Raw genomic sequence first — 23971 nt, forward strand, 5'->3', positions numbered from 1 at the left:
TTCCCTATTTCACTGGAATGAGGATGATTGTCAGGGGCCTCCTGTCCCTCACTGGGGCCTCAACACAGGTGATGGATATGGGCATCACTTGCGGGAGACAGAAGCAGCTGAGCAAGTGGAAGAAAGGCTCCCAATCACATTGAAAATCATGCGCAATTTCATTTAGCCTCTGGAAGCCTGGAGACGTAATATGGGTATTTTAATTTGAATCTTGAAGCTGCAAGATCTGAGTTATTGATTGCAGTTAATGCACCAAAATGATTTAAAGTCTTACCAAAAACTCAACCCCATTTTTAAAGACTGCCATTCTCTGTGAGCATTGCTAACTGTTCATATTCTTTACAGGGTCAAAAGGGGAGTGAGGGAGAGCCGGGGATTCCGGTAAGCCAAGTACTAAAATCACTTCCTGTGTAGAGGTGTCTAGGGCGCAGGGCTCCTGTTAGAATATACCCTGTGCTGCTCTCCGCTCCATGTTCTGGATTTCTTGACTTGTATCAGTTTAGGCAGGAAAGTATTGTCATTTATACTTTTTCATCTCAAAAGAGTTTTACAATATCCCTTTTGCACACTAACCCCTGGCTCCTCACGGTTTCCTGAGGTCACAAAATGGACGTGACCCTGCTTGGTGGGCTGAGGAGGGTGCCTGGCTCAGCTCTGCCCCAGGCGAGGAGTCGCTGGGCCTCCCGTTCAGCCTGTCTAGCCAGTGACCCGTGGGTAGAGGTCATCAAGTACTCTGGGCTTTCTCTGCATTAGATGTCCAGAGGAGGCCCAGCTGCGCAGCCTGGGAAAGCTGCCGAGGAGCCGCTGGCAGCCCCCTGGACACGCCTGGCATTGTCTCTCCTAGGGCGTCTCGTTGAAGGGCGAGGAAGGCGTCATGGGCTTCCCAGGAGCTCGGGTGAGCCACCCCATTTGGTTTTGCTTTCTGAACAGACTTTCTGTTTTGACAGTAGCTTTAAATTCTCAATACAGTTGAGCAGACAGTTCAGATTCCCCCTGCCCCCCTCCATACCACCCCATGCTCACGGCATCCCACCCCGGCCACACCACTCCCGGGGTGCCTTGCTGCCATCTGTGAGGCACCCCTTTGTTTTCACTCAGCACTGAAGGTGACCTGTACTTGCAGGAGAGGGGCAGAAGACATTCCTGCTCGTGCAGGCAATGGAAGCCTCCAGAACACAGTTTGATTTCTGGTTGCCCACGAGACCAGAAAATTGCCCCTAAGGCTTAGGCCTCAGTGGCAGGAGGCACCTGCTGACCCTAACCTAAGCATCACCTGTGGTGTGCATCCTGGCCAGATCTGCCACAGGTTAGGAATTGTGGCTGGAGGAAGAAACAAGGGTCGTCAGTCCCTGCCACCTCCAGAATAATAACAAAGAGAACCTTGGAGTGCCAGCCTGTTCATATTTTTAGCACACCACCTTGGTGTGTTTCTCCTTGTCTCTTTTTAAGTGGTGGAAGTGGGGTGCTTTATGTGGCTATGGATGAGATGCCCAGTCCCCTTGAGAAAGTACAGGTGACCTCACGGGCTAGATGGCTTCTGCGGCATGTAGCTCTGCTCTTCTCCGCAGTGGTTTTGCTTCCTCCGGCCTTCTCATTCGTATCTGCACCACTCCACCCTCCAGCCATGCGGAGGGGGTGGACTTGGGGCCCTGGCCCTAGGGTTGGATCTGTCTGCTCAGAGCTGCCCTGCAGACCTCCAAAGCACAGAAGGTTGCTCTAGTCCCCCTCAGTGCCACAATGCAGCCTTCTGGAATGTTCAGTGCATCTTCCAAGCTGTTCATTGCTTCTGTTTTCCATTCAACGCAGGGTTTTCCTGGCCTCGATGGAGAGAGAGGAGCTCAAGGACAGAAAGTAAGTCAGCAGCGTGCAGGCTGCACCGGCCTGACCTCTTCCAGAGCTCTTACAGATGAGCATGTCATCTCGGAAAAGGATTTTCCCAAACAAAGCACTTCACTGCCTTTCCAGGAGCATAAATGGCCTCTACCCAGAGCCCTTCCCACCTAGGGAGACAGAGATGTCCATGGGTAGTGGGTTAGGGGAGTCATTTGTTCAACCAGAAATTAGGACAAGGGAGATACCACAAATGGGTTGCCATCCAGCGTATCAGGGTGCCAACCCCACTTTGACCTGCTGTCCTCCCTGCCCCCCACCCCCACCCACCTTCCCACCCCACTCCCAGAACTAGAATCAGAAACCCAAAGCTGCTCCAAGGAGTTATTGTGAACAATAACAGTGAAGAGTGTGTTCAAGTGGGAGGAAGGACTTTGCCTAGCCCTGCCTACAGTACATACACTTGTGCACACACATGCATGCACACATGCACACACACAGCAGATGAGCAGTTTAGTTTGTTCTAGGAGGGAATGGAGTGTATTTTGTAAACTTGATTGTATTAAATTTCCCGACAAATTCAGCTTGTCCCCCTCTTTTTCCAAGGGAGACAAAGTTTAGTCATCGCAAAAGCTTTTCACAGCCTCAGATACTTGTAAAACGTGTTCATGCAGCCAGATGCCGGTGGCTCATGGCTGTAATCCTAGCTACTCAGGAGACTGAGACCTGAGGATCATGGTTCTAAGTCAGCCCAGGCAAACAATTTGGAGAGATTATGATTTTCAGTTGACTAGCAAAATAACAGAAGTAGAGCTGTGGTTTAAGTAGTAGAACATCCACCAGCCTTGAGGGGAAAAAAAATTGAGGATCAGACCAAGAGTTCAAGTTTCAGGGAGCCCAGGGAGCAGACGCCAGGCCCGTTCATCATGGCACAGCCAAGAACCTGCCCCTTCCCAGGGCTAAGTGTAGGGTATTGGTTATGGCTGGGTATTGTAGTTAAGACTGTGAGCTGGAGGCATCTGCTGATACCCTGATCTCCGATTCAGACTTTGCTGACTGCTGTCCTGTGCTGAATTCTGCCCCCCTTGTAGGCTGACTGTTTCCTCTGAGCAAATAAGGCAGCTGAGTGTGAGTCTAACTCACGCTCTATGGGCCACAGAGATAAGAAAGGGTCCCGAAAACTCAGAAGTCGAGGGCACCATGGGCAGGTGATCTAGGACAGCAAAGAGCTTTTAAGCACTAGAGAACCAGAAACTGTCCAAGAAGGACCCAGTCATGCATTCCAGGCCGGAAGCTTCTAGGACTTTGGCCTAGTGACTTTCCTTAGTCTGGGTTGGGTTATTTTTCTACCCTCTGAATTCCTAGAACTCCTGGTTTTAAATCTTTGGCTCCACCTAGTGTAAGAGAGTCCCACAACAGAGAACAGAATGAGGCATCCTAGGAGCTCCAGGGTCTCCGACTCATTTTTGTAGCAGTGCCTATGGCGTCCTGGTTTGGGGTCAGTACCAGACATGGCCCCTAATGAAAGCAGGTACATGTCTAGAAATGGCTAGGATTTAAGAAGCTGTGCACACCTGACCCCGTGATGGAACTCATGAGGGCAGACTTTCTCCACAAGTGTTCACGGGAACTGGGGAACAAAATTTCTTTTTTAATCAAAAAAGAAAATGTGTGAATTAAGAGGCTTTCATACATCCGTTTAGTGGCAACTGAAGTTTGTAAAACCCATCTTGGAGGAAGGTTTGAGCAGAAGAGGCCTGTGTAACCCCTGATCCCACAGATCAGTGACAGAATCACTGATTCTGGGAGCTGGGCCCTGGAGAGACAGGGAGGAAGAGCCCGCCCAGGGCAAGTCCTGGGCCAAGTCCCAGGCCACACCCCTCCAGCCACAGCCGCCTGTGGGGACAGAAGCACCCATCACCAGCACCCTGGGGTGAGACCAGCAAATCCTCCATGCAGCATTTGAGGCACAGGGACCCTGGTTTTCCCAACAACAACCAAAAAGATACTTTAAAAAAAATAGGAAGAACTGTTTTGACTGAAAGAGAATTAAGCATCAGAGCTCCATATCTGGACTTTGCCTCCTGGTTCAAGAAAAGCAACTGTTTGGGTTTTTCACTTTTTATTCGCACGTATTAGTGGTGAATTTTCACATCTGTACATCGTGTCCTTGATCAAGGCCAGCCCTCCATCACTGCCCTGCATCCCCTTCCCTCCTCTTTAAGTAATTTTAACAGGTTTCATTGTTCTGTTTTCATACATGCATATAAAAGTGCCTCGGTCATATTCACCCTCCTCCATTCACGCTCCTCCCTCCTCTGGGACCTGCCCCCCCCCCCAAAGAGCCTGGTACCCAGTCCTGGCATTTATTTTCTTTACTGTATATTCATTGTACGAAGGAAGTCACTGGTGTTTTGCAGGTGCACACATTATACTTTATTCAGAATAACCTCTCTCGACTGCTTTCTCAGAAAGCAATTTTCAAAAGATGTTATGGAATTCACTAGGTCTCTAAAAGAGAGCAAAGAGAATTGCAGACACAGAGAAAATTGAGTATTTGCAAAGATGTATTATATGTAAACAGAACTGGAGCTTTCGGGTTGATTGGAGGAGAGAGGATGTGGAAGGTACAAATGAATAGATTTTTTTTTAATGTTTTAAAAGAAATATTTAACTTGGAGTGAAAATGGCCTAGTTCTATATTGTAACTTTCAGATCGTGGCACTAAGAGACCATTTTTGTTGTTTAGCCCAAGCATTTGCTATTTTCTATACTTGAAGTAGAAAATTATGTATAAAACCAGTTGATTATTCATTTTCCTTGATGATTCAATTGTTCTAATTTGACTGCCTATTTCTATGCCTCTCATAATTACATACAAATTTGAAAGTGTGTCATTAAAAAAGAGACCTTCGGGAGTCTAAAATCAGAGCCGAGTGAATGCTGGCAGTGAGGGGTTGTATTCACCAGAACAAGGGGGTTGTGGCACATTCTCGGGTTCTGTGAGCAGATGAAAATAAAAACCCGCGGTCTCCTCTGCAGGGAAGCAAGGGTCTGGATGGCTTCCAAGGCCCCGGGGGACCCAGAGGACCCAAGGTGAGCCTCATGTGTATCTTTTCCTCTATGGGGTCCTGCTTACCTGAATGATAGACAAACAGCTGGCACTGGGCAGCTGAGGCTGGAGCGCCACTCCCCCAGCACTCCCCACCTGGGGGTGCCATGCCAGCCGGGCTGCCATGCGTGGGCCCTGGTGGGCTTTGTGGTCACTAGATGAAGAGGTGTCCCCAGTTCTTGAAGGAGAACAGGTCTTGTGTGCCTGCATCAGTGAAACCCCTCTGCTGTGGGGGAGGGGGTGGACTTCCCTCTGGGGGTCTGTGGCTAGGCCACGTGTCCCCCTCACTGGACAGTGTCCACTTCCCCTCACTGGCCAACTCGGCCCCCTGCTGTCATGCTGTGATGCTCTGAACATCAGAACACACAGCCCCTCTCCTACCACTCCCCCCCCCCCCCCCCGCCCACTGCCTCTTCTGGGATGTAAGGTGATCATCACCTGCCTGGATTGCCCAGGTGTCTCTGTCTAGGGGCTAGGGCACACAGATGTGGTCCCACCAAATGGTGCCACTGTGGCCCATTGGACTGTCCGTGGGTAGCTCTGGCTGTAACGTGCTAAGCATACACATCTTCGTTCTTTGGAAATAGACATTTAGGGGCATCCCCACGAGGCTGTTCTCACATTCTGCTCTTTCCCCAGGGAGAACAGGGGGAACGAGGCCCCCCGGGACCACCGGCCTACTCCCCCCATCCTTCCCTGGCCAAAGGTTGGTGCACTGCCCTTGCCCAGACATGGTTATAAGAGTCACACACGGACCATCTCAGCAAAACACAACCGGGCCAAGGCACTCACACCTAACCCCGAGACCTGGCATGACACAGCTCCCTCCTGACCCTGAGACCCAGCCTGGGCACAGCTCCCCCACCCCCCTTTTCAAGCAGTATTTATGGGTTTCACCACGTGTTCATCTTCACCCTCGAACACATCAGCCTTATCTCTGGCATCACTATTCTGTTACTCTCTGTGGTGCCAGCATATCAGATGTTTCCCCTAAAATAATGTCATGTGCCTGGGAAAATGCAAGTCTTGGGGGCACGGTGAGTCTCTGTGTTGTTTTTTGTTTGTGGGAGTCTTGCCTTGCCTCTGTGTGACTGTGGACGAGATCTTGAAAACAGGGACCCCCCCCCTCATATTTTAAACACATCACACCCACCCGTGCCTCACAGCATTCTGCGCAGTTGTGGTCACCCACAGTGGTGGTCTCACTCCCCTGGTGTGATTTGTGCTGATTCCAGGCGACAGAGGTGACCCGGGATTCCCAGGGGCTCATGGGGAGCCAGGATTCCGGGGCGAGCCAGGAGACCCCGGCACGGTGGGACCCCCAGGGCCGACCATCGGAGTTGGAGGTAAGGGGTTCCATGGGAGGACTCAACCACCCACTGCGTGCCAGCCGCCCGTGTCTCACAGAACCTGGCACATGCGATGATGGCAGATGATGCCACCAGTGGGTACCAGGCATGCTGCTGCCCGCTGATTGGCACATCAGCCTTGTGCCCAATGCCAGTCACAGTCATGCCAATCAGGCGGTTGTGGTAGGGAGGACCTTCTACACAGGTGGCATGTGATAAGGGGGTGGCCCAGTGATGTCCTGGCAACACTCAAACACCAGGAACTCACACTGCTTGATGCTGTTGGGTTTCAGATGAGAGGAGAGGCCTGGTGGGCGAGATGGGCCCCAAAGGCTTTCCCGGTGACCCAGGCCTCCCTGCCCGGTACCCCGGCCTACCTGGAGCGGACGGCAAACCCGGGCTCCCAGGAGCCCCCGGGCCTGCAGGACCACCCGGACCGGACGGTGAGTGGAGGGCACACTCAGGGATTTCTACCAGATGATTCCGAGCTGTTCCGCAGGCTGGGGGCACGGGCACTGAGGCCTCCACGCGGGAGCTGTGGCCACGGCCCATGCCTCGCGGGCCTGTCTGGGCGCAGCAGTCCATGGCTCTTCCGTGGTCGGGGAGGGGAGTCTGGGAGGAGAACCAGCTCGACATCCAGCGTTGGTGTGGTTGGCCATAGGCGCCTCCTCCCACAGGGCCTCAGGCCTTCCCTGCCCGCATGGAGCCAAAGCTGCAAGATGCAGGTGGACAGAGTCAGTGACGAGAGACTCCATGCTGTCTATAAGAACAAGTGGCAGCATCAGGCAGGCCAGGCAGCAGCAGGAACATGGACAGACCCCCATTGCCCTGAGAGGACCCTGCATCCGCCCAGGCGGAGGCTCGGGTGGGCATGTTCCAGCTCCAAGCACCGTCCACAGGAGGTGCACAGCCCGGTGAGGGTGATGTTCCTGTGGGAACATTCCATCCCTCCTCCCCCCAGCACAGGCCAGGCCAGAAGGCTCCGGAAACAGACAGACTGCACTACAATGATCCTGAGCAGCCAGGACACCTGGTACTTCCGCTTCCTCCAGATTCCTGTCCTCACCTCCAGCTGTCTATCCTGAGTTCTTACCTTCAGAGAGGGAGCATGTATTTGCTTATGACTAGGGTCAGATTGGTTTCAGTCACATTTCAGATGCCACAATTGCTGTTTAAACTGTTGCCTCCAAAAGGAAGCGTATCTCTCCATCTGCTTTTCATTAACAGAATCGGTCATTTCGACGTCCACAGTAAAAAGTTCACTGGATTCTACTTTCCCAGGTTTCTTTGAACTGGAGAAACTACAGATTCCCACATTCTTTAGAAAAGTTTTCAGCGCAGCTATGCTCCTGAGTTTGCCAGTTTGAGAGGTGCTATCTTAGATTTTCTATCCTGCCACGGGTAATGTTTACTCCTATAACATCTGTGACACTAGGTAGATGTCTACAAGCTACACATGTCCTGGAAGCAGCACCTGAGTCTCCCTTGTTCACAACAGCACATGTGTTCAAAATAAAAGGCACTCTGAGCCCAGCCATTCTTCCAGTACCAAATCCCATCTTGCCCAGCACACAAATGCCTGCCATCTTAATTTCTAAATCCTGCCCAGTAAATCTGTGACTTACTGATTGGCCAAAGTTTGTCAGCTGCTTAACAAAGTAACTTAGTTCTCATCTGCATTATAGATGGATGGGGGACTTACAAATCAACAGAAGCGCATCATTCAGAATTTATCAGCTACTGATTCTCAAAGTATACAACTCAAGTTCTTACTTAGTCAGACAGACTGACGGATAGATTTTCCCATGAGATACAGTTTCCAAATCACTTCTTTCTTATTAACAACCCTTATATAACCAGCTCTAATGGCATTATACAAGTATTGGCACAGAGTTGTGGCTTAGAAGTAGTGATCTTGATTCCCAGAGTTCATTTGCCCCTGGAATGAAACTCTTGGGTTCATTAACTGCATTCCATCTGCTTTTGGTTACTACTGATAAAAAAAAACAACAACAACAAAAAAAGCAAATCAATTTATAGTATCAATTTGCACTTCCAGTAAAATCAAGGCTTGCAGACAGTTTTCTTTCTGGGTGAAATCTTCCACCCATTTCCAGCCCAGCTGGCTGCTCTATTCTGTGCTGGTCATTGGATTCTGAATCGGAATGAGTGGTCTGTCATGGCTGTTGGCCACATCATGGTAGTCACATTGAGGAACTAGAAGAGATGCACCACGGCCAGGCACAGTGGCTCATGCCTGTAATCCAAGCATTTCACAGGCAGCCGATAGGAGGGTTTCAGTGTGAGGCCAGTCTAGGCAGAAAGTTTATGAGACACCGCCCTCCCCCGCCATCACAACCAATGAAACCAGGCATAGTAGTATATGCCTGTCAGCCCAGCTGTGCAGTAAGGTGCAGAGGCGGTCTGAGGTCTAGACTCAACCCAGGCAAAACCCATGACCCCACTCTAGAATGAGAGTGCTCAAAGCAAAGTTCACATAGCACAGCGCCAGCCCAATACGCTCAGGGTCCTGGCTTCCAAACCCTAGTACTCACAGAGATGAAGGGTTCACCATGCTTCTATGTGACTCTCCTGAAATTACGATTGAGTTGAATGAAGACAGGTGACCTGGATGAGGGAGGTCACCATGGAGACCTGCACTGCCACCCATGTCCTGGGTACACAGGCTGTGAGATTGGCTGGGGGCCAGGACATGGATGTGCAGTTGTCAGTACCTCTGGATGTGTGTTTCTCGAGACTTTCCTGCCCAGGCTGGCTTTGAATTGCAATCCTCTACCTCCTGAGTTATAGGCATGAGCCACTGTCACCCAGCTCTTTCCGATGCTCTAACCCACCTCTTTCCAGAACATTTCTCTGCTCCCTGCCCATAGAGAGGAATTCCAGCCTGGAGTTCAGACTGCATTAGGTTCAGGGTGCCAGCACATAGCCGTGTGTGATATCCTCAGAAAGGAAGATGTTTCTTCCCAGCAGGCTTCTCCCTGGCGCTTGCTCTCCGTCCTGACCAGAATTGGAAGCTGGACGTTTGGTTACTGTGTGCATTTAGTGTGTCTCCATGAGGGCTTGGTTTCTGGTACACTGCCCCACACAGCATAGATGCTGGATCCTGTTTGATGAGTGAATTAGAGCTGGATTAAATGCATGGTCAGATCAGATTCTGTGGAACAGTGTTCCACACCTCCGATGAAAGTGCATGCTCACTGGGAGCCGTCTGGCACTCTCATGCCAGGGCTCTTTTGCCTAGGGCAGAAGTCAGTGTTTTCCTCCCTGCTTCCCTGTCCTCAGACACCAGGCGGTCCATGTGGCCATGTCTGTTCTGGAGTGATTGTTCGCTGTAGTTGTGACCTTGCTCCATTTAACCCTCAAGAAAGTGCACCATCCTGTGTCTACCACAAGATGGCGCGCCTGGGCCCCTCCAGCGGATCTGATGTCCTGGCTGGGGTAGCCAGAGCTCAGCAGCCACCAAGGTTTTGAAGAATCCTGAGTGTCCGTGGGAAGAGAGGACTTGGACAGGGATGGCTGGTGGTCAAGGCTGACCAGGCCTACTCCTCGTTGGGCACAGGGTGTCCATGTGACATACACTGCATCTGTGTGTACACGTGTGCCTCTGCACACAGGGGCGGGAAGGGAGGGTGGAGAGGGCCTACCACACATGGCACCCTGCCCACAAAAATGGCACAGTGTCCAACTGGGTCTTAACTCTGGTTGGTCTGCGGTTTTGTGGTGGTGGTGGTGGTGGTGGTTTTTGGAGAAAAGGGTCTCTCTGAGAATGAGAAAAGTAACATTCTCTTAAAAATCCAAGTTGAAAACTAAAACCTTTCTTGGCCTACCCCTCCAGAGGACTTGGGTCCTGACCTCAGCACTTAGTGGAGAAACTTAAGTTTGCAGGCAGACACTTCTCTCCCACCTGAAGGCTGTGACCACAGGACCACCCGCGGTTCTGTCATCGACGTTTTGGTCTGGGTCTCTAGGATGACATGGCCAGGATGCTGCCCGCTGTCTCTCCTGGGTGTGGAGGCTGAGGCTCCTGTCCCTTGTCATCTCTCTGTAGGTTTCCTGTTCGGCCTTAAAGGAGCAGGAGGAAGAGTGGGCTACCCCGGGCCTTCCGGCTTCCCAGGCACCCGAGGACAGAAAGGGTGGAAAGGTAAGGGATAGAGGGAAGGGGAAAAGCCCCCACCTGGCCCTGAGCCCACCCTGCCCTGCAGACGGCTCATGCATTCTCTTGAACCTTGTTGGGTGAGCATTTCCAGTCCAAAATCCATGGTGCTCCAAACTTCTGAGGTGACTGCGCATGTGGAAAAATTCCACGTGAGCTCACATAACAAAACACAGCTGCACTAGAATTGCATAGAGCTGATGATGTCTGTCTGACTGTGTGCCCGGTGTCTGGGTGTGTGGATGGAGTCACACCTTCCCTCCCTGCCAAGCTACCACACTGTATGGAAGTCTTTCAAAGTGTGGAAGGTTTCTGACCCATTAAGGGCTGCCTAGCAGTGACGGCGGAGGCTGGGCTCCCCACCCTGGGCAGAAATGGACAGGCACAGCTGGGGCCTGGCCTTCTTCCTCACCGGGCTACGTAGTATACAGCCTGGCACTGGGCAAAGGAGACACAGTTGCTCCTCAGGCCAGTCTCAGGTGGCGGGCCCATCATGGGTCAGGGTGCGAGCAAATACGAGGATCGTGGGTGCAGAGCTCTGTGGGGGAGGGGTAGCCCTTCCCTGGCCCCTGGGCGCCCTCCGTGACAGGCCTGACCGAGGTCTGGCCCGCAGGGGACAAGCGGCCTGAGTCTGGGCCACAGCTGTGCCCCGGGGGGCCAGGCCCGTGGACAGCAGGAGGTCCTGACCCCCGGCCTCTTAGTGGCAAGACAGAATAGAGGCCAGCACGTCTTCCCAGTCAGCCCTGGCCTTGGCCAGGCCGGCCTGCAGCCAGGGCTCCTAGAGCCAACTTCTCCTCTCGGGCCCAGTGGAAACAGCCCTCTATGCCCTCAGATCTTTGTCTCCAGGAACAGCTCCACTTTTTAACGTGCAGTGCACAGAGTAGGATTTGGAACCTTTGAGTGCCTGACCACTGGGCCTGCTTTTCCCCAGGAACTTTACGGTTCTACCCTCAGCCTTGCACCCCACTTCCCCCACCCCCACCTACCCCCATTAAGGAGCACGCCCTCTCTCACTCCATCCCCACCCCTGCAGGTGACTCTGGGGACTGCAAGTGTGCAGATGATTTCCCCGGGGGCCTCCCCGGACGACCCGGACCCAAGGGCTTTCCAGGCATCAATGGCGAGCCCGGAAGGAAAGGCCAGCAAGGGGACCCAGGGCAGCACGGCATCCCTGGGTTCCCAGGGTTCAAGGTGAGACACAGCGCCCTCCAGTGGCCATCTGTAATCAGCACACCCAAGCCTTGCCCCAGGTACCCCATTCTTGGCTCTTGAGATTTAAGTTCCTGCAGCTTTAGACCAATCGCACTCCTCTGTCCAAGTTGGGAGATGGATTTCTAAAGCCTCAGGGTCCAAGAGGAACTTTTATAACTTCTACCAGTCGGACTGTGAAATGGTGTGGCCATTGTGAAAGATAGTCTCACATCACTGCAACACGTGAGGCTGCCCAAGACCCAGGGCAGCAGCTCCCAGGTGTGCGCGGGACAGGGACTGTGTCCTCACAAGTGGATCTGCACCAGTGCTCAGAGATCTTGCCGGGAGGGATCAGAACAGTAGACGCACCTGCATGGCCATCCTCTTGTCTTGTGAATGGGCTGAGAGAACTCACTGTCCCCCAATGGCTTCTCCATCAGCCTCAGAATGGGGACACTCTGCAACATGGTGCAGTGTCATGCAGGGATGGGCTTTGGGGACCCTGTGCCGAGGGAAATGGCAGATGGCAGAACAGGGTCTGGGAATCCCACCCAGCTGGAGTGCTCAGAACAGTCACGTGACAGGGAGGAGGGAAGGGCAGGCCACTGCTTGATGGGTATGGGTGTCTTTTGGCTCTGATGAAGATGATCTGTAACCAGACAATGGTGACGATGCACAGCCTAGGAAGTAGCAAAAGATGAGATTTTATGCTCTTAAACAGTGAGTTTTTATGCCTTTAAACAGTGAGCATAGCTGGGCACCAGTGGCTTACGCCTGTAATCCTAGCTACTCAGGAGGCTGAGACCTGAGGATCACGATTCAAAGCCAGCCCGGGCAGGAAAGCCCATGAGACTCTTATCTCCAATAAAACCACTAGAAAACCAGAAGTGGCGCTATGGCTCAAGCGGTAGAGCACTTGTGTTGAGCTGAAGAGTGCAGGTACAGCGCCCAAGCCCAGCCCAGAGTTCAGGCCCCACGATCGACCAAAAAAAAAAACAGTGAGCATATAAATTTTATCTTGTAAAAAGTCCTGCTTTAGTCCAGTCACTAGTACCTGTCATCCTAGCTACTCAGGAGCTAAGATCTGAGGGTTGAGGTTCAAAGCCACCCTGGGCAGGAAAGTCAGTGAGATTCTTATATCCAATAGCCACCAAAAGCCAGAAGTGGAGCTGTGGCTCAAGTGGCAAAGCTGCTAGCCTTCAGCAAAATAAAGTTCAAGGACAGGGCCCAGGCCCTAAGTTCAAGCCCCAGAACCTGCACAAAGAAATTAAACTAAAAAAAAAAGAAAAAGAAATTAAACTAAAAACAATGTTTTTAAGTCCTGCTTTATTTTGAATGGAGAGCTTGTTAATTACTTAGTGCACAATCTTCTCTTCAGATTTAGTAGGAGCTGACTTAGCATCTTATGCATGCTTTCTTAACTCAATGACCGATTCTGAAAGGGGAAGAAAGGTGCACTGCACGGAACTGTGGGAAATTTTATTTGTGAATATATTTTTTGAAGTTGCAGGAGTTGGACCAGGCAGTTACAATTTGACAAACTCATCTAAGTTCCTGTGCTTCTCAATCAGAGGCACCCTTCCAACAGTCTGTATTCTCGCTGAGTATTCGCACTCATGGAGTCTGGCCAAGCACTTGGCCAACAAACACCTGCTGAGTGCCACCCCTGTGTGTGCCCAGGACCCTGCCTGAGTAGTGGAGGAATGTCACCCCTGTCTGCCAAAACTAAGTTCATTAATCAAGTACCCATGGAATTCTCTACAACCACTTGTGATGTTCCATTTAATTAAACTAAAACTCAGAGCTCACTCCCATATTCTTGTAAATGGCATCAACCAAGATATGCCCCAAGCGAGCACCTCACACAAACTTGAACAACCCCACGCCCTCCGCCTTCTCAATTCTGCCCATTAAAAGAGCTGCACTAGCTTGTTACAGCCTAAAATGGGAGGGTCTCCTGCTCTTGAAAGCAGGTTTTCCCTCAACCTTGGCTGCGCTTTGCAAAAGACAGTGCCAGAGACACATTGGTCATGGTTCTCGAGGGTAAAGGATGGCAGGCTTTTATCCTTTGTAATTAGATTCAAACGTAGATAAGCAAACTTGGTGTGCAGTAAGGACTTCAGGAAATTTTAAGTTCTAGGTCAGAGCTTCTCGAAACATTGAGTCTAAGAATCCTTGGACCTTTTTGACATCCAGGTCAGGATCCAGCTGCCCCTGGGTGGGGCCTGAGTACCTGCACTTCCCACCGAAGTGATGCAGGTGCCGGGGGGGGGGGGGGGGGGGGGGCTGTGGATGCCCTGCGATGCTAGCCCTCTTAAATAGGGAAACATTGGGTTTTCTAGCCACCTGGGGTTAGTTCCATTACATTTTACTAATTTAAATTCAGTTCCTTGGGCCCCCTGCCTGTCACCCCAGCGTGAACCCCCACTGTGGAAGTGGCTGGGTGCTCGGAGATCTGTGGCCTTATGGGAGGTCATTTCAGGCTGCCCTGACCTCAATGACGGGCGATCTCCCACCGTCCTGTGAGCCGAGGAGCGTTCTCTCCTCAGATGTCCGTAGCTGTCTAGAGGTGAGACATTTCGTGCCTGTTCCCACAGGGAGCCCCCGGCCTGGCTGGAATCCCTGGCCCCAAGGGAATCAAAGGAGACTCAAGGACCGTCACCACCAAAGGTCAGCAGTTCTCCAACTACCTAGTTGTCTGTGAGTGCAATCTGGGTGAGGGCTGACCTGTAAACTCTTCCACAGGTGAGAGGGGGCAGCCAGGGGTTCCCGGTGTGCACGGGATGAAGGGTGATGATGGCGTCCCCGGGCGTGATGGGCTCGACGGATTCCCCGGCCTCCCGGGCCCCCCTGTGAGTAGCCGCCATGGGGAGGGATAGAGGTGGGCTCGGCCTTTTTGTCTTTGCCTTCATCCACCAAGCCCATGCCAGGACAAGGCAGCCCATCTTAGTGAGCGGAGGCAATGTCTTTAGGAAGGAGTGAGTAAAGTTGGAAGCCAAAGGAGAGTAAACTCTGAAAGAGTAAATCAGGGTTCCGTGGTATAAGATTGGATAGGACAGCCCACACACACACTTCAGGAAACAGAATATTCTAAATCGGGTATGATTTCTGCAATGGCCCTGGGAAACGGGGAGCCCTGACAAGATGGTGCACCCCTCCCATGGCCCAAAGCGCCCCGCCTCCCCTCACCTCCCATGATGCCCCAGTCTACGGCTGGCTCCCCATCGCAGGATGAGCCTCTAAGGGTGCCCTGGCCCCTCTTCCCTTCCCAATCCAGTGGTCTCTGCAGCACACAGCTCTTTCTCGCTCACCCAACCGGGCTTCCTTTCCTCCAGTAGAGTCCATGTGAGCAGCAGACACGCCACAAATGCGAGCCATAACCACAGCCCCACGGGCACCCCCACCCCTCCGATTCCCCCGACCCGTGCCTCACCTGTCCTGGTGCAGAGCTCTTCCCATGTGGGAATTCTGCCAAGGCAGGTGCTGGTGGCTGGGAGGGAGAAGCCAATGCCAAAAAGCAACCTGCCCTCCACGGCATCTGTTAGAGAAGCGCCGTGAAGCCCAGCGCCAATCCTTGGTGCCTGATCCCCAATGGGTTCTTTTCCGCTCTTTCTCTGTAGCTAAGCATGAAATCCTGGAGTTGGGGGTGGAGGGGCATGTTGGCGCATCCGCTATTAGAATAACGTGGGTTTTCTGGCAGGGCGATGGCATCAAGGGCCCTCCAGGGGACTCCGGCTACTCAGGCATTCCTGGAGCCAAGGGCTTTCCAGGAGAAGCGGGACCCCCGGGACTGGGCTTACCAGGCCCAAAGGGAGAGCGTGGTTTCCCAGGAGATGCCGGACTGCCTGGACCCCCAGGCTTTCAGGGGCCTCCCGGACCTCCAGGAACCCCAGGACAAATAGGTAAGAGACAGTCTTCATCTCCCGCATCCTGGACATGGGCCTGTGTCCCCTTCTGCCTCCTGTCCCTCAGCACCCATGCATGGGGCCCCATGGACCCAGACCGGACCTCCATGCTGGCCTGTCTGTTCTCAGTACATGAACCATCACGCACTACATGCACTGCCTGCTGTTTTCTGCACTTGCTCATCCTGAGCACAGAGCTCTAAGCCTCCCCAGCATGGAGTGTACACACACACACACACACGCGCGCGCACGCACACACCAGTAAGTCAGTGACTTTCAATGGTATTTGAAATTGTGTCTCCCCTAGATTGTGACACTGGCGTGAAAAGGCCCATTGGAGGTGATGGACAAGATGCCGTTCATCCAGGTACGGTGACGGGATTGCTTCTGGTTAATGAACTCCATGACTCACTGACAAGTGCCATCAAGCTCACGTGGCATGCCCATGCACGATAGTCATGCGTGTTAGAAATAGTCCTGTGTGCGAGACATGTGGTGCTGCTTCAGCGTAGATCAAAGGAGAGGCTGGCAGTGTGAGGCAGTGTCATTGGGCTGCACACACGGCAGAGCACATGCCTGTAGCCACTCCCAACGCTTGAGACCCAGGCTCGTGCTCATCACCTGCACTGGGGTGGGGACAGCTGGGAATTGTGGCCGTGTAGACCAGGTACATGCCATGAGGAAGAACCTGACTGAGCCACAGGTAGTGGTTCATGCCTGTGATCTCAGTACTCAAGGGGCTGAGACAGGAGGATCTCTGGCTACATAGCATACCCCCAAAATTAATTAATTGATTAATTAAAAGGTGGGAGGAGAAGGCAGAGGGAAAGAATCTAGTCTCGCCAAGAATGACTCTAGAAAGCACAGGACTGACAAACAAGAATGGTCCCTGCCAAGCTCTTATGCAGGAAGCTGCCCAAGGCCAGCCTGGCCACCCAGTAGACTTGCTACAGGGGGAAGCTGGGAGGCAGACAGGGCAGATGCTTGGAAAATGCCAGGCCTTATTCGGGAAGAGAAAGGCCAAGAGTGAGCTTCACCCACTTACGGCGCTATGAGGATAGTTGATTGAGAGTCAGGGCTCTGAAGGGGTGGAGAGTTCAGGTCTGACTCAAAGGGAGGCCAGTGTTGGACTGGCATCTGCAGCCTCTATCACATTCAGTATAGGCCAGTGCTGAGCTGTGGGAAGGCCTGGGCTCAGGAAGGGCGCACCGAAGGAATGCATGGGCACAGGCCCTCCGGGTGGTCCTGGATCCTCTCTCTGGGGGACCTGGCTTCGCCGCTCTGCCTTCCAGATATTGGAGGCAGATGTTCCGGGATCCTGGAAATGTGTATTCTCTGTGCCAGGCAGGTGGAGGACCAGCACATCTGCAGAGAGCAGCTCTCGTTGGACAGACAAGGGCCCAGCCCACCTGGGCTGGCCATCCAGTGGGACCAGAAGCAGGGGTAGAGAGTGGAGGGGAGAAGCACTCAAGACACCCTGGCATCTCCTGACACTGGATTGCCAGGCAGAGGTGTCCTAACGGAGCAAGGAGGGCCTAGGAGACTCCGGCTGAGCCAGGTTTAGAGGCCACAGCCCAGATCTCACCTCAGCAGCAATGAAGGGGTTACCCCTTGGGTGTGAGGGGGTCTAGGAACCCAAGGCCTTGAATATACAGCCATTCTGAGCTGTGCCAAGGCCCTGCAGGCGGGGGCAGCTGATAACAGGTAGGATGAAGGAGACCAGTGGGAAGCTAAGGCATTTGAGGGCACTGAAAGGCACTGTAGCCCAGGGCTCTGCTCACCTGGCTGCCCCTCTCGGAACATTGTGGATGTAAAGCACAGCATGGAGTGAACAGATCACCTTGGCACTGTCAGAGGGACTGACAAACTACTGCACAAAGGACAACTGAAAGGGACAGAGACAGGGCCCAGTCTTTTCCTCTGAAGTCCAGGAGGTTCTCTGTGGAGCACCAACTCTGCTGCCACCAGGAGAAGAAGGTCCGGGAGGCCCAAGTCCTGTCTGACTGGGAGCCTACGCCCTATTCCCAGGCAGACAGTCAAAACTGAGGCCAAGAAAGGCAGTGCCGTGGGCAGAAAGGCAGTGCCACAGGACAGAAAGACAGTGCCACAGGACTACCTTCCCAGCAAAGGACACCAGTAGTCCTGCTGAGATGCCACAGCTCTGCGCCTCAGCAGCCAGCAGTGTTTGCAGCCCTGTGTTCATTCCAGACTGCTCAATGCAGCAATCAATATGGTGGTCAAAGTGTCTGGAACAGAGGAACTGCACGCATCTCCACGGCTGACAGACATCCTTAGATGGAAGGAGCTCACACTGATTTGGTGTAGACCAAGCCGGTCACCCTCCTCCAGGGAATGAAGCATCCATCAGCACACTACCCATTTTTACTGCCAGATTTGATTTGTGTTTACGCCAGTATTGTACACATTTTACATTACTGTTCCAGTTTGATTAACCAATGAAGTTAATTACATCAGAGCCACATTAATTAGTCTGATTATAACCCAGTCATGCTTCATCTAGCTGCTTTGGACCTTAACCACGGTGTGTCTGTTTACCTATCCCTCCCCTCTCTCCAGATTGTGTTCGAGGACCACAGGGATCACCCGGCCTGCAAGGATTACCGGGCCCCGCAGGTAACGGCAGTACACATACAGCCTCCAGGTCACACCCTCGGGCTTCTGCTCCCTCCCTGCCCTGGGTGCTGGCCCTCCCCACTCACGGGGAGGAGTTCCACCAGCCCTGCCCCACGCCCACCGCTGGCTGCATTCATGTCCCCCAAGATCGTAATGCCGTAGCCATGGGCACGTTGCCAAACCCCAGGTTCAAGGAGGCATTCCCACCACAGAGAACTCAATCCTGAAGGCAGGCCACACACGCAAAGATACCATCCCAGCTCTGCATCCCAGCTTTGTCTTAGGCCTCACTGAGCCAGGAGTGGGAGAGGGTCTTTCCCCTTGTCCCCACAGAACCTGATGTGGTTTGGGGTTCACTTTGATTGTACAGGTGTCAAAGGCCTCAGAGGAATACCAGGATTCCCGGGAGCTGACGGAGCCCCAGGACTCAAAGGCTTCCCAGGAGACCCAGGTCGCGAAGGCTTCCCCGGGCCCCCAGGTGAGTCCTGCTGGGCCCTTGGCCCTTGGCTCTGGGAAGGGCACGTCGGTATGAGCCAGCAGCCTCCGCCAGGACCAGGAAGCTGTTTCAACAAGTGCTTGATGCCAATGTGTGTCGGTGTGTGGGGGAGATGCAAACTCCCTGGCTCTTCCTTGCTCACGGCCTGGATTCCTGCCCCGGCAGTGGGTGGGTGCTACAGAAGTGCTGTTCCTGATGGATGGGTGGGTGCTGCAGAAGTGCTGTTCCTGATGGATACGAAGCACTCTGGGGAAAGCCTCAATGGCTAGTGACAGCACTCCATCCCAAGGGAGAGTGATGGCATCCACAGTCACATTCATGTCACCTCATCTCCCTGCTAGCCACCAAGCTTTCTTACTAGAGAGGCGGCAGTCCGTGCACTGGTCAGCATGTGAGAATGAGATCTGAGGGGACCGCTCTGTTGCCTTTCAGGGTTCATGGGACCCCGAGGATCAAAAGGGGCCGCAGGCCTCCCAGGCCCCGATGGATTCCCAGGCCCCATCGGCCTGCCGGGGCCAGCTGGACCTCCTGGGGACAGGGGCCTTCCAGGAGAAGTGCTGGGGGCCCAGCCCGGGCCGCGAGGAGATGCGGGACTGCCTGGACACCCTGGGCTCAAAGGCCTTCCAGGAGACGTAGGCCCGCCCGGATTCAGAGGTGAGACACGAGGTGGGCTGGGGAAAGCACAGGGCCCTGTCCCCGCCACATGGGCCGCAAGGTGAGCCCCAAGGCCTTCTGCAGGCTCTGTGGCCAGAGCTGAGCAGCCACGAGGAACAGCGGGCATCGCCACACCTCGCACAGGTTATGGGGGAGGAGGGGCTCACCCGGAGCGCACTGAACGGGGTGCTGGTTTCAGTGTTTTGGTTTTTGAGGGTTGTTGTTTTTTTTTTTTTTGAGATGGTCTTGTTGATGAGCCCTAGCTGACCTTGAGTTCACAGTGTAGCCCTGGCTGGCCTCAAAAAGCTTCAGCATTCCTGCCTCAGCCTCCCCAGTGCAGAGATTACACCTACCGAGTGGTGCTTTTTTATTGTTTAATGTCGTCAGAAACACAGTGTTCTCAGTGTATGTTTAACAAAGCAAAAGATGCACACTGTGCTTGATCAGACAACATGTACATCCTCAGGCCAGATACCCCCGAGCTGGGAGAAGCTGGTGTGTTGTATTTGCTCATTTGTAGCATTTGTTCCAATATTGGAACCTGACCTGAAATACTCAGCTCTAAAGAAAGACTCTGGAATAAACACCCAAAGGAGCAAAGGACCCCTTGCCTGACTTTTCCCTGCAGCCCCTGAAGTAAGAGAAGTCACAGCACACTGGCAGACCCATAGCCTGTCCCATCCCACTCTCCCCCAGGCAGGAAGCGCCCACACACACCCACTGACCTCACCCCACAGCATGGCCCGGCACCCGCCACCTGACTTGCTCACATCTCTCAGGCCACAGCCTCACCTGGGTTCTGTCGCTAACTTGTGTCCCCAACCACCATTCTTATTAGAAGTATTGTGGAGGATTCTACTGAGCCCCACACACCAGGCCCTTCCCCACTCTGACAAGGCCCTTCACACCCCGGAGCAAGCCCTGCTCTGTAAAGACAGAGCGCAGACGATACACGTCCTCATTTCCACAGAGCTGTAGGAGCTGAGCTCAAGTGTCTGCTGTTGGTTACTTGCAGGTTATCACAGCCAGACAGCCAGAGACTCGGGCACCGGACTGGAGCCTGCTGTTCAGCCAAAGCTGACTCAGTCCCTCCTATGTCCTTCCTTTGCCCCTCATGTCCACGCCTCACCCCCAGAGGGATGGTTTGGGTTCAGTAAGAAAGTGCACAGAAAGCCGGGTGTCCGTGGCTAATGCCTGTCATCCTAGCTACTCAGGAGGCTGAGATCTGAAGATCGCCGTTCAAAGCCAGCCTGGGCAGGAAATTCCATGAGACTCTCCAATAAACCACCAGAAAACCAGAAGTGGCGCTGTGGCTCAAGTGGTAGAGCGCTTGCCTTGAGCTGAAGAGCTGAGGGACGGTGCCCAGGCCCAGAGTTCAAGCCCCATGACTAACAAAAAAAAAAAAAGAAAGAAAAGAAAAAGTGCACAGGAGAGGCCCTGCCAGGCTGGCCTTTGCTGTACTCACTGGACTGCAGCTAGAAGAGAGGAAGAAAAGAGAAAATGTCCAGACCCAGGGAGGTCCAGAGATAGAGAAAGAGAGCAGTGGAAGAAAATGTGTGCTCAGAGTATGAGTGTGTACTGGAAGGGCCAGGACTGTGTGTGCCAAGCTGAAGGGAAGGAATTAGAATTAGCACATGCGCGCACGCGCTCGCGCACACACACACACACACACACACACACGGGCACCTATGCCACATACACACAAGATGATGAAATTTGGGTGCAAACATTCACATGCTGTATCGTAGAAAAGAAACTTGGGGCGGCAACTTGAAATAGAGCCCAAGGATTAGCGGTCAGTATGCCTCAGGCTCCTGCTTCTAAGGAGCAAATGCCAAAGCCTAAGAGAAAAGCAAGCAGCCTTCCAGAGGAGAACACAAGTAAACAGTAAGCACCGTGCCAAAAGGCAAATGGTGGGAAGAAGAAACACTGCCCATCATCAATAACATACCAACCTACAGCCCTGCTCCATCTGGAGGTCTCCCCGCACCACGTTCGCCAGGACGCTGGCTGTGCCCAGCAGGAGGCTTGGGGCTGAGGAGCGCGAGGACACACACAATGGAATTCCATTGCTGATGTCAGTGGCACACAGTTAAAATGTAGCATCTGCTTCAACCTGCTGGCTCCATTTCTAGAGCACGTCTCCTCGAAATGGTCTGCCCACGTGTGTGAACTCCATGTGTGAGCCCCTCGTGGTTCCTCATGGCCGTTCATAACACAGAATGGCACGCATGGAAGCTGCCGTGTGGTGGTTGGTCTATTCAAGCAGCCATGTAACTGTCTGCAAACAGTACTGTCGCATGTGGCATGCTGCAAAAAGAACAATGTCGAGTCAAACAAGCTATGTTAAAGTAGAAATTGTGGTGCCATCTCAACCCTCAATTTCTATTTCCTGGCCTGCATATGGGGATGGGAATGTGGCAGGGGGTTAGTAACCATCCAGGTGATCGGATGACACCCCGCAGCTTCATTCTCTGGGCTTCTTTGCATTGTCCAGACTTTCAGTAATCCCGAACTCAGTCCTGTGTTACAGCCCCGGGGTGGGGGGAGGGGGGGACGGGGCACGTGCTGTCCCCGAGGTGCGAGGCTAGAGAAGCCTGACATGTCCTCTCTGATTCCTGCAGGAAGCCAAGGGATGCCTGGCGTGCCAGGGCTCAAGGGCCAGCTGGGCCTCCCTGGACCTTCGGGTCATCCAGGACCAACCGGACCTCCCGGACGGCACGGGTTCCCAGGAGCTCCTGGGCAAGGAGGACCCCCAGGGCTGCCAGGAGCCCCAGGTCTTGGAGGTAAGACAGCACCTCCCCCCCAAAGGGGAGGAACCCTCTCCGCAGCGTTGAGAATGGAACTGCACCAGCCCTCAGGGGAAGTCCCCAAACTGTGTTCCAAGGAACCGTCAGGAGCTGTGAGGGGTTCCCAACACAGGACATACCTCTCACCAGAGAGAACATAAATGGTCGCCCTGGCACCTGCCGTACCTATTGGGGGTCTAAGTATAAAGTCATTAGAGAATGGTTTAAAAAAAAAAAAACAAGAAACTTGCACTATGAAAGTTTAAAATCTGTGCTCTGCTCTGGGGAGATGTCAAACAAAATGAGAAGGAGGGCAGAGGCCCTGGCGTTGTCCAGCAGCGGGGCAAGGGTCTGGCATCGGCCCCCGGCAGCGCCTTCCTCCCCGGGGGGCCCTTGCTCCTGCAGCATGGTCCATGGGCTTCTGCACCTCACGGACCAATAAATGCATTCTCATTTTGCCTGAGATGAGGTCTCACTGTGGTGCCTAGGCTGGTCTTAAACTCTGGGCTGAAGTGATCTTCTCACCTCAGCCTCCCAAATGCTGGAACTGCATCCAAAAAAGCATTAGACAGCTGCGTGCTTGCCTGGCAAGAACAGTTTGGTTTGTTTTTCTTTGTTTTCATCAAGTTGCTACTCTCACCAGTGTTCTGTCAAGGACCCTGTAACAGTGACAAAGGAAAGACAGTTCCATGCAAATGTCTTCCCAGTAGAATACAGCAACTTTTTTTTTTTAAGCTCCCAGTCTTGCCTGTCGGCCTCTGCTTGTCATGGTCAGGCATTAAGTTTGTGGAGAGCTTTGGGGGCTGCTGTGTGTACACAGAGCACCCCAGCCTCAGCACCCCCACACAGCAGCAATGTCCCCACAGAGCGGGCAGCACCCCCACCCACCGCTCCGCCCACTGCCATGGCTCTCCCTTCCTGGGTTCCTAGAGGCAAGGAGCTTGGATGAGGGGATCTCACGGGGCCTTCTCAGGAGGACCTTGGAAAGGCCAGTCCTGCAGGGCTCCCCAGGCTCAGCCCACCCCAAAAACTCACCTCTACCATGCCCTGGCTCCTCTTCCATCCATGGGGGTTCTTACAGAAACGTGTATTTGATGTCCAAGAGGAGTTCATACTCCACGGCCCTTTATAACTCTTGCTTCTACTCTTTCTGACAGGCCTGCCCGGTGACAGAGGGGAGCCTGGCGATACTGGTGCCCCCGGCCCAGTGGGTATGAAGGGTCTCTCCGGCGACAGAGGCGAAGCTGGCTTCTTAGGCGAGCAAGGTCATAGAGGAAACCCTGGATTTAAAGGAATGGCCGGCATGCCCGGCTCCCCTGGGCAGAAAGGTAAATGTGCTGCCATGGCCAGTGGATGGCCTGTGGGTCTGTGGCAGTCACACACTGAGCCGGGCAGCTGCCCGCCTGTGACTGCAGGGGCAAGGCCACGGGACCCCGAGAGGTCACTGGGGTGGGACTCGGGCAGGACCAATATGCTTCAAACTGCCAGTTAGTCACCTTCCCAAGGAAGGATCCATGGCCTGAGAAACAATTATCATTGACAGAAGGAGGTTTCCAGACAGGCCATTCGTAACACGGGCTTCTGGTGAGGAGGCTGATGACATTTTCATTTAACCCCTTGGTTTGCTTCCTTCACACTCTCTGGGCACAGCTGCACACAGCGCTGTGCAGGCCGTGAATATGGCTGGGTCTCTGATCACCGGATCTGCCCTGGCAGGTCTCCACACAGGGGTCAGTCACCTTCATCCCTGTGACCTTTTCTCCTGTAGGCCCAGGCCTGGGCTCCCTAAGACTGTCCCTGGCTCTGTCACCTACCTTGCTGGGACCATCTCCAGTGG

At 53.4% G+C, this 23971-nt stretch overlaps 1 protein-coding gene across 1 annotated transcript in view; it reads left to right on the plus strand.

The window, feature by feature from the left end:
* Positions 1 to 23971, plus strand: part of Col4a2 (collagen type IV alpha 2 chain) — a 142221-nt gene that overhangs the window by 102839 nt on the left and 15411 nt on the right. The window contains exons 14-31 of the mRNA XM_042697115.1: positions 346 to 381; positions 845 to 895; positions 1807 to 1851; positions 4873 to 4926; positions 5582 to 5648; positions 6178 to 6288; positions 6585 to 6734; positions 10361 to 10453; positions 11499 to 11656; positions 14254 to 14326; positions 14402 to 14508; positions 15357 to 15558; positions 15869 to 15928; positions 18139 to 18195; positions 18566 to 18673; positions 19124 to 19345; positions 21970 to 22131; positions 23292 to 23462. Of these exons, the coding sequence (XP_042553049.1) occupies positions 346 to 381; positions 845 to 895; positions 1807 to 1851; positions 4873 to 4926; positions 5582 to 5648; positions 6178 to 6288; positions 6585 to 6734; positions 10361 to 10453; positions 11499 to 11656; positions 14254 to 14326; positions 14402 to 14508; positions 15357 to 15558; positions 15869 to 15928; positions 18139 to 18195; positions 18566 to 18673; positions 19124 to 19345; positions 21970 to 22131; positions 23292 to 23462 (1927 nt within the window). The remainder of the gene's footprint in view (positions 1 to 345; positions 382 to 844; positions 896 to 1806; positions 1852 to 4872; positions 4927 to 5581; positions 5649 to 6177; positions 6289 to 6584; positions 6735 to 10360; positions 10454 to 11498; positions 11657 to 14253; positions 14327 to 14401; positions 14509 to 15356; positions 15559 to 15868; positions 15929 to 18138; positions 18196 to 18565; positions 18674 to 19123; positions 19346 to 21969; positions 22132 to 23291; positions 23463 to 23971) is intronic.

The sequence above is a fragment of the Dipodomys spectabilis genome, unplaced genomic scaffold, assembly GCF_019054845.1.
Source record: "Dipodomys spectabilis isolate Male_0828 unplaced genomic scaffold, ASM1905484v1 ptg000215l, whole genome shotgun sequence".
Classification (NCBI taxonomy): Eukaryota; Metazoa; Chordata; class Mammalia; order Rodentia; family Heteromyidae; genus Dipodomys; species Dipodomys spectabilis.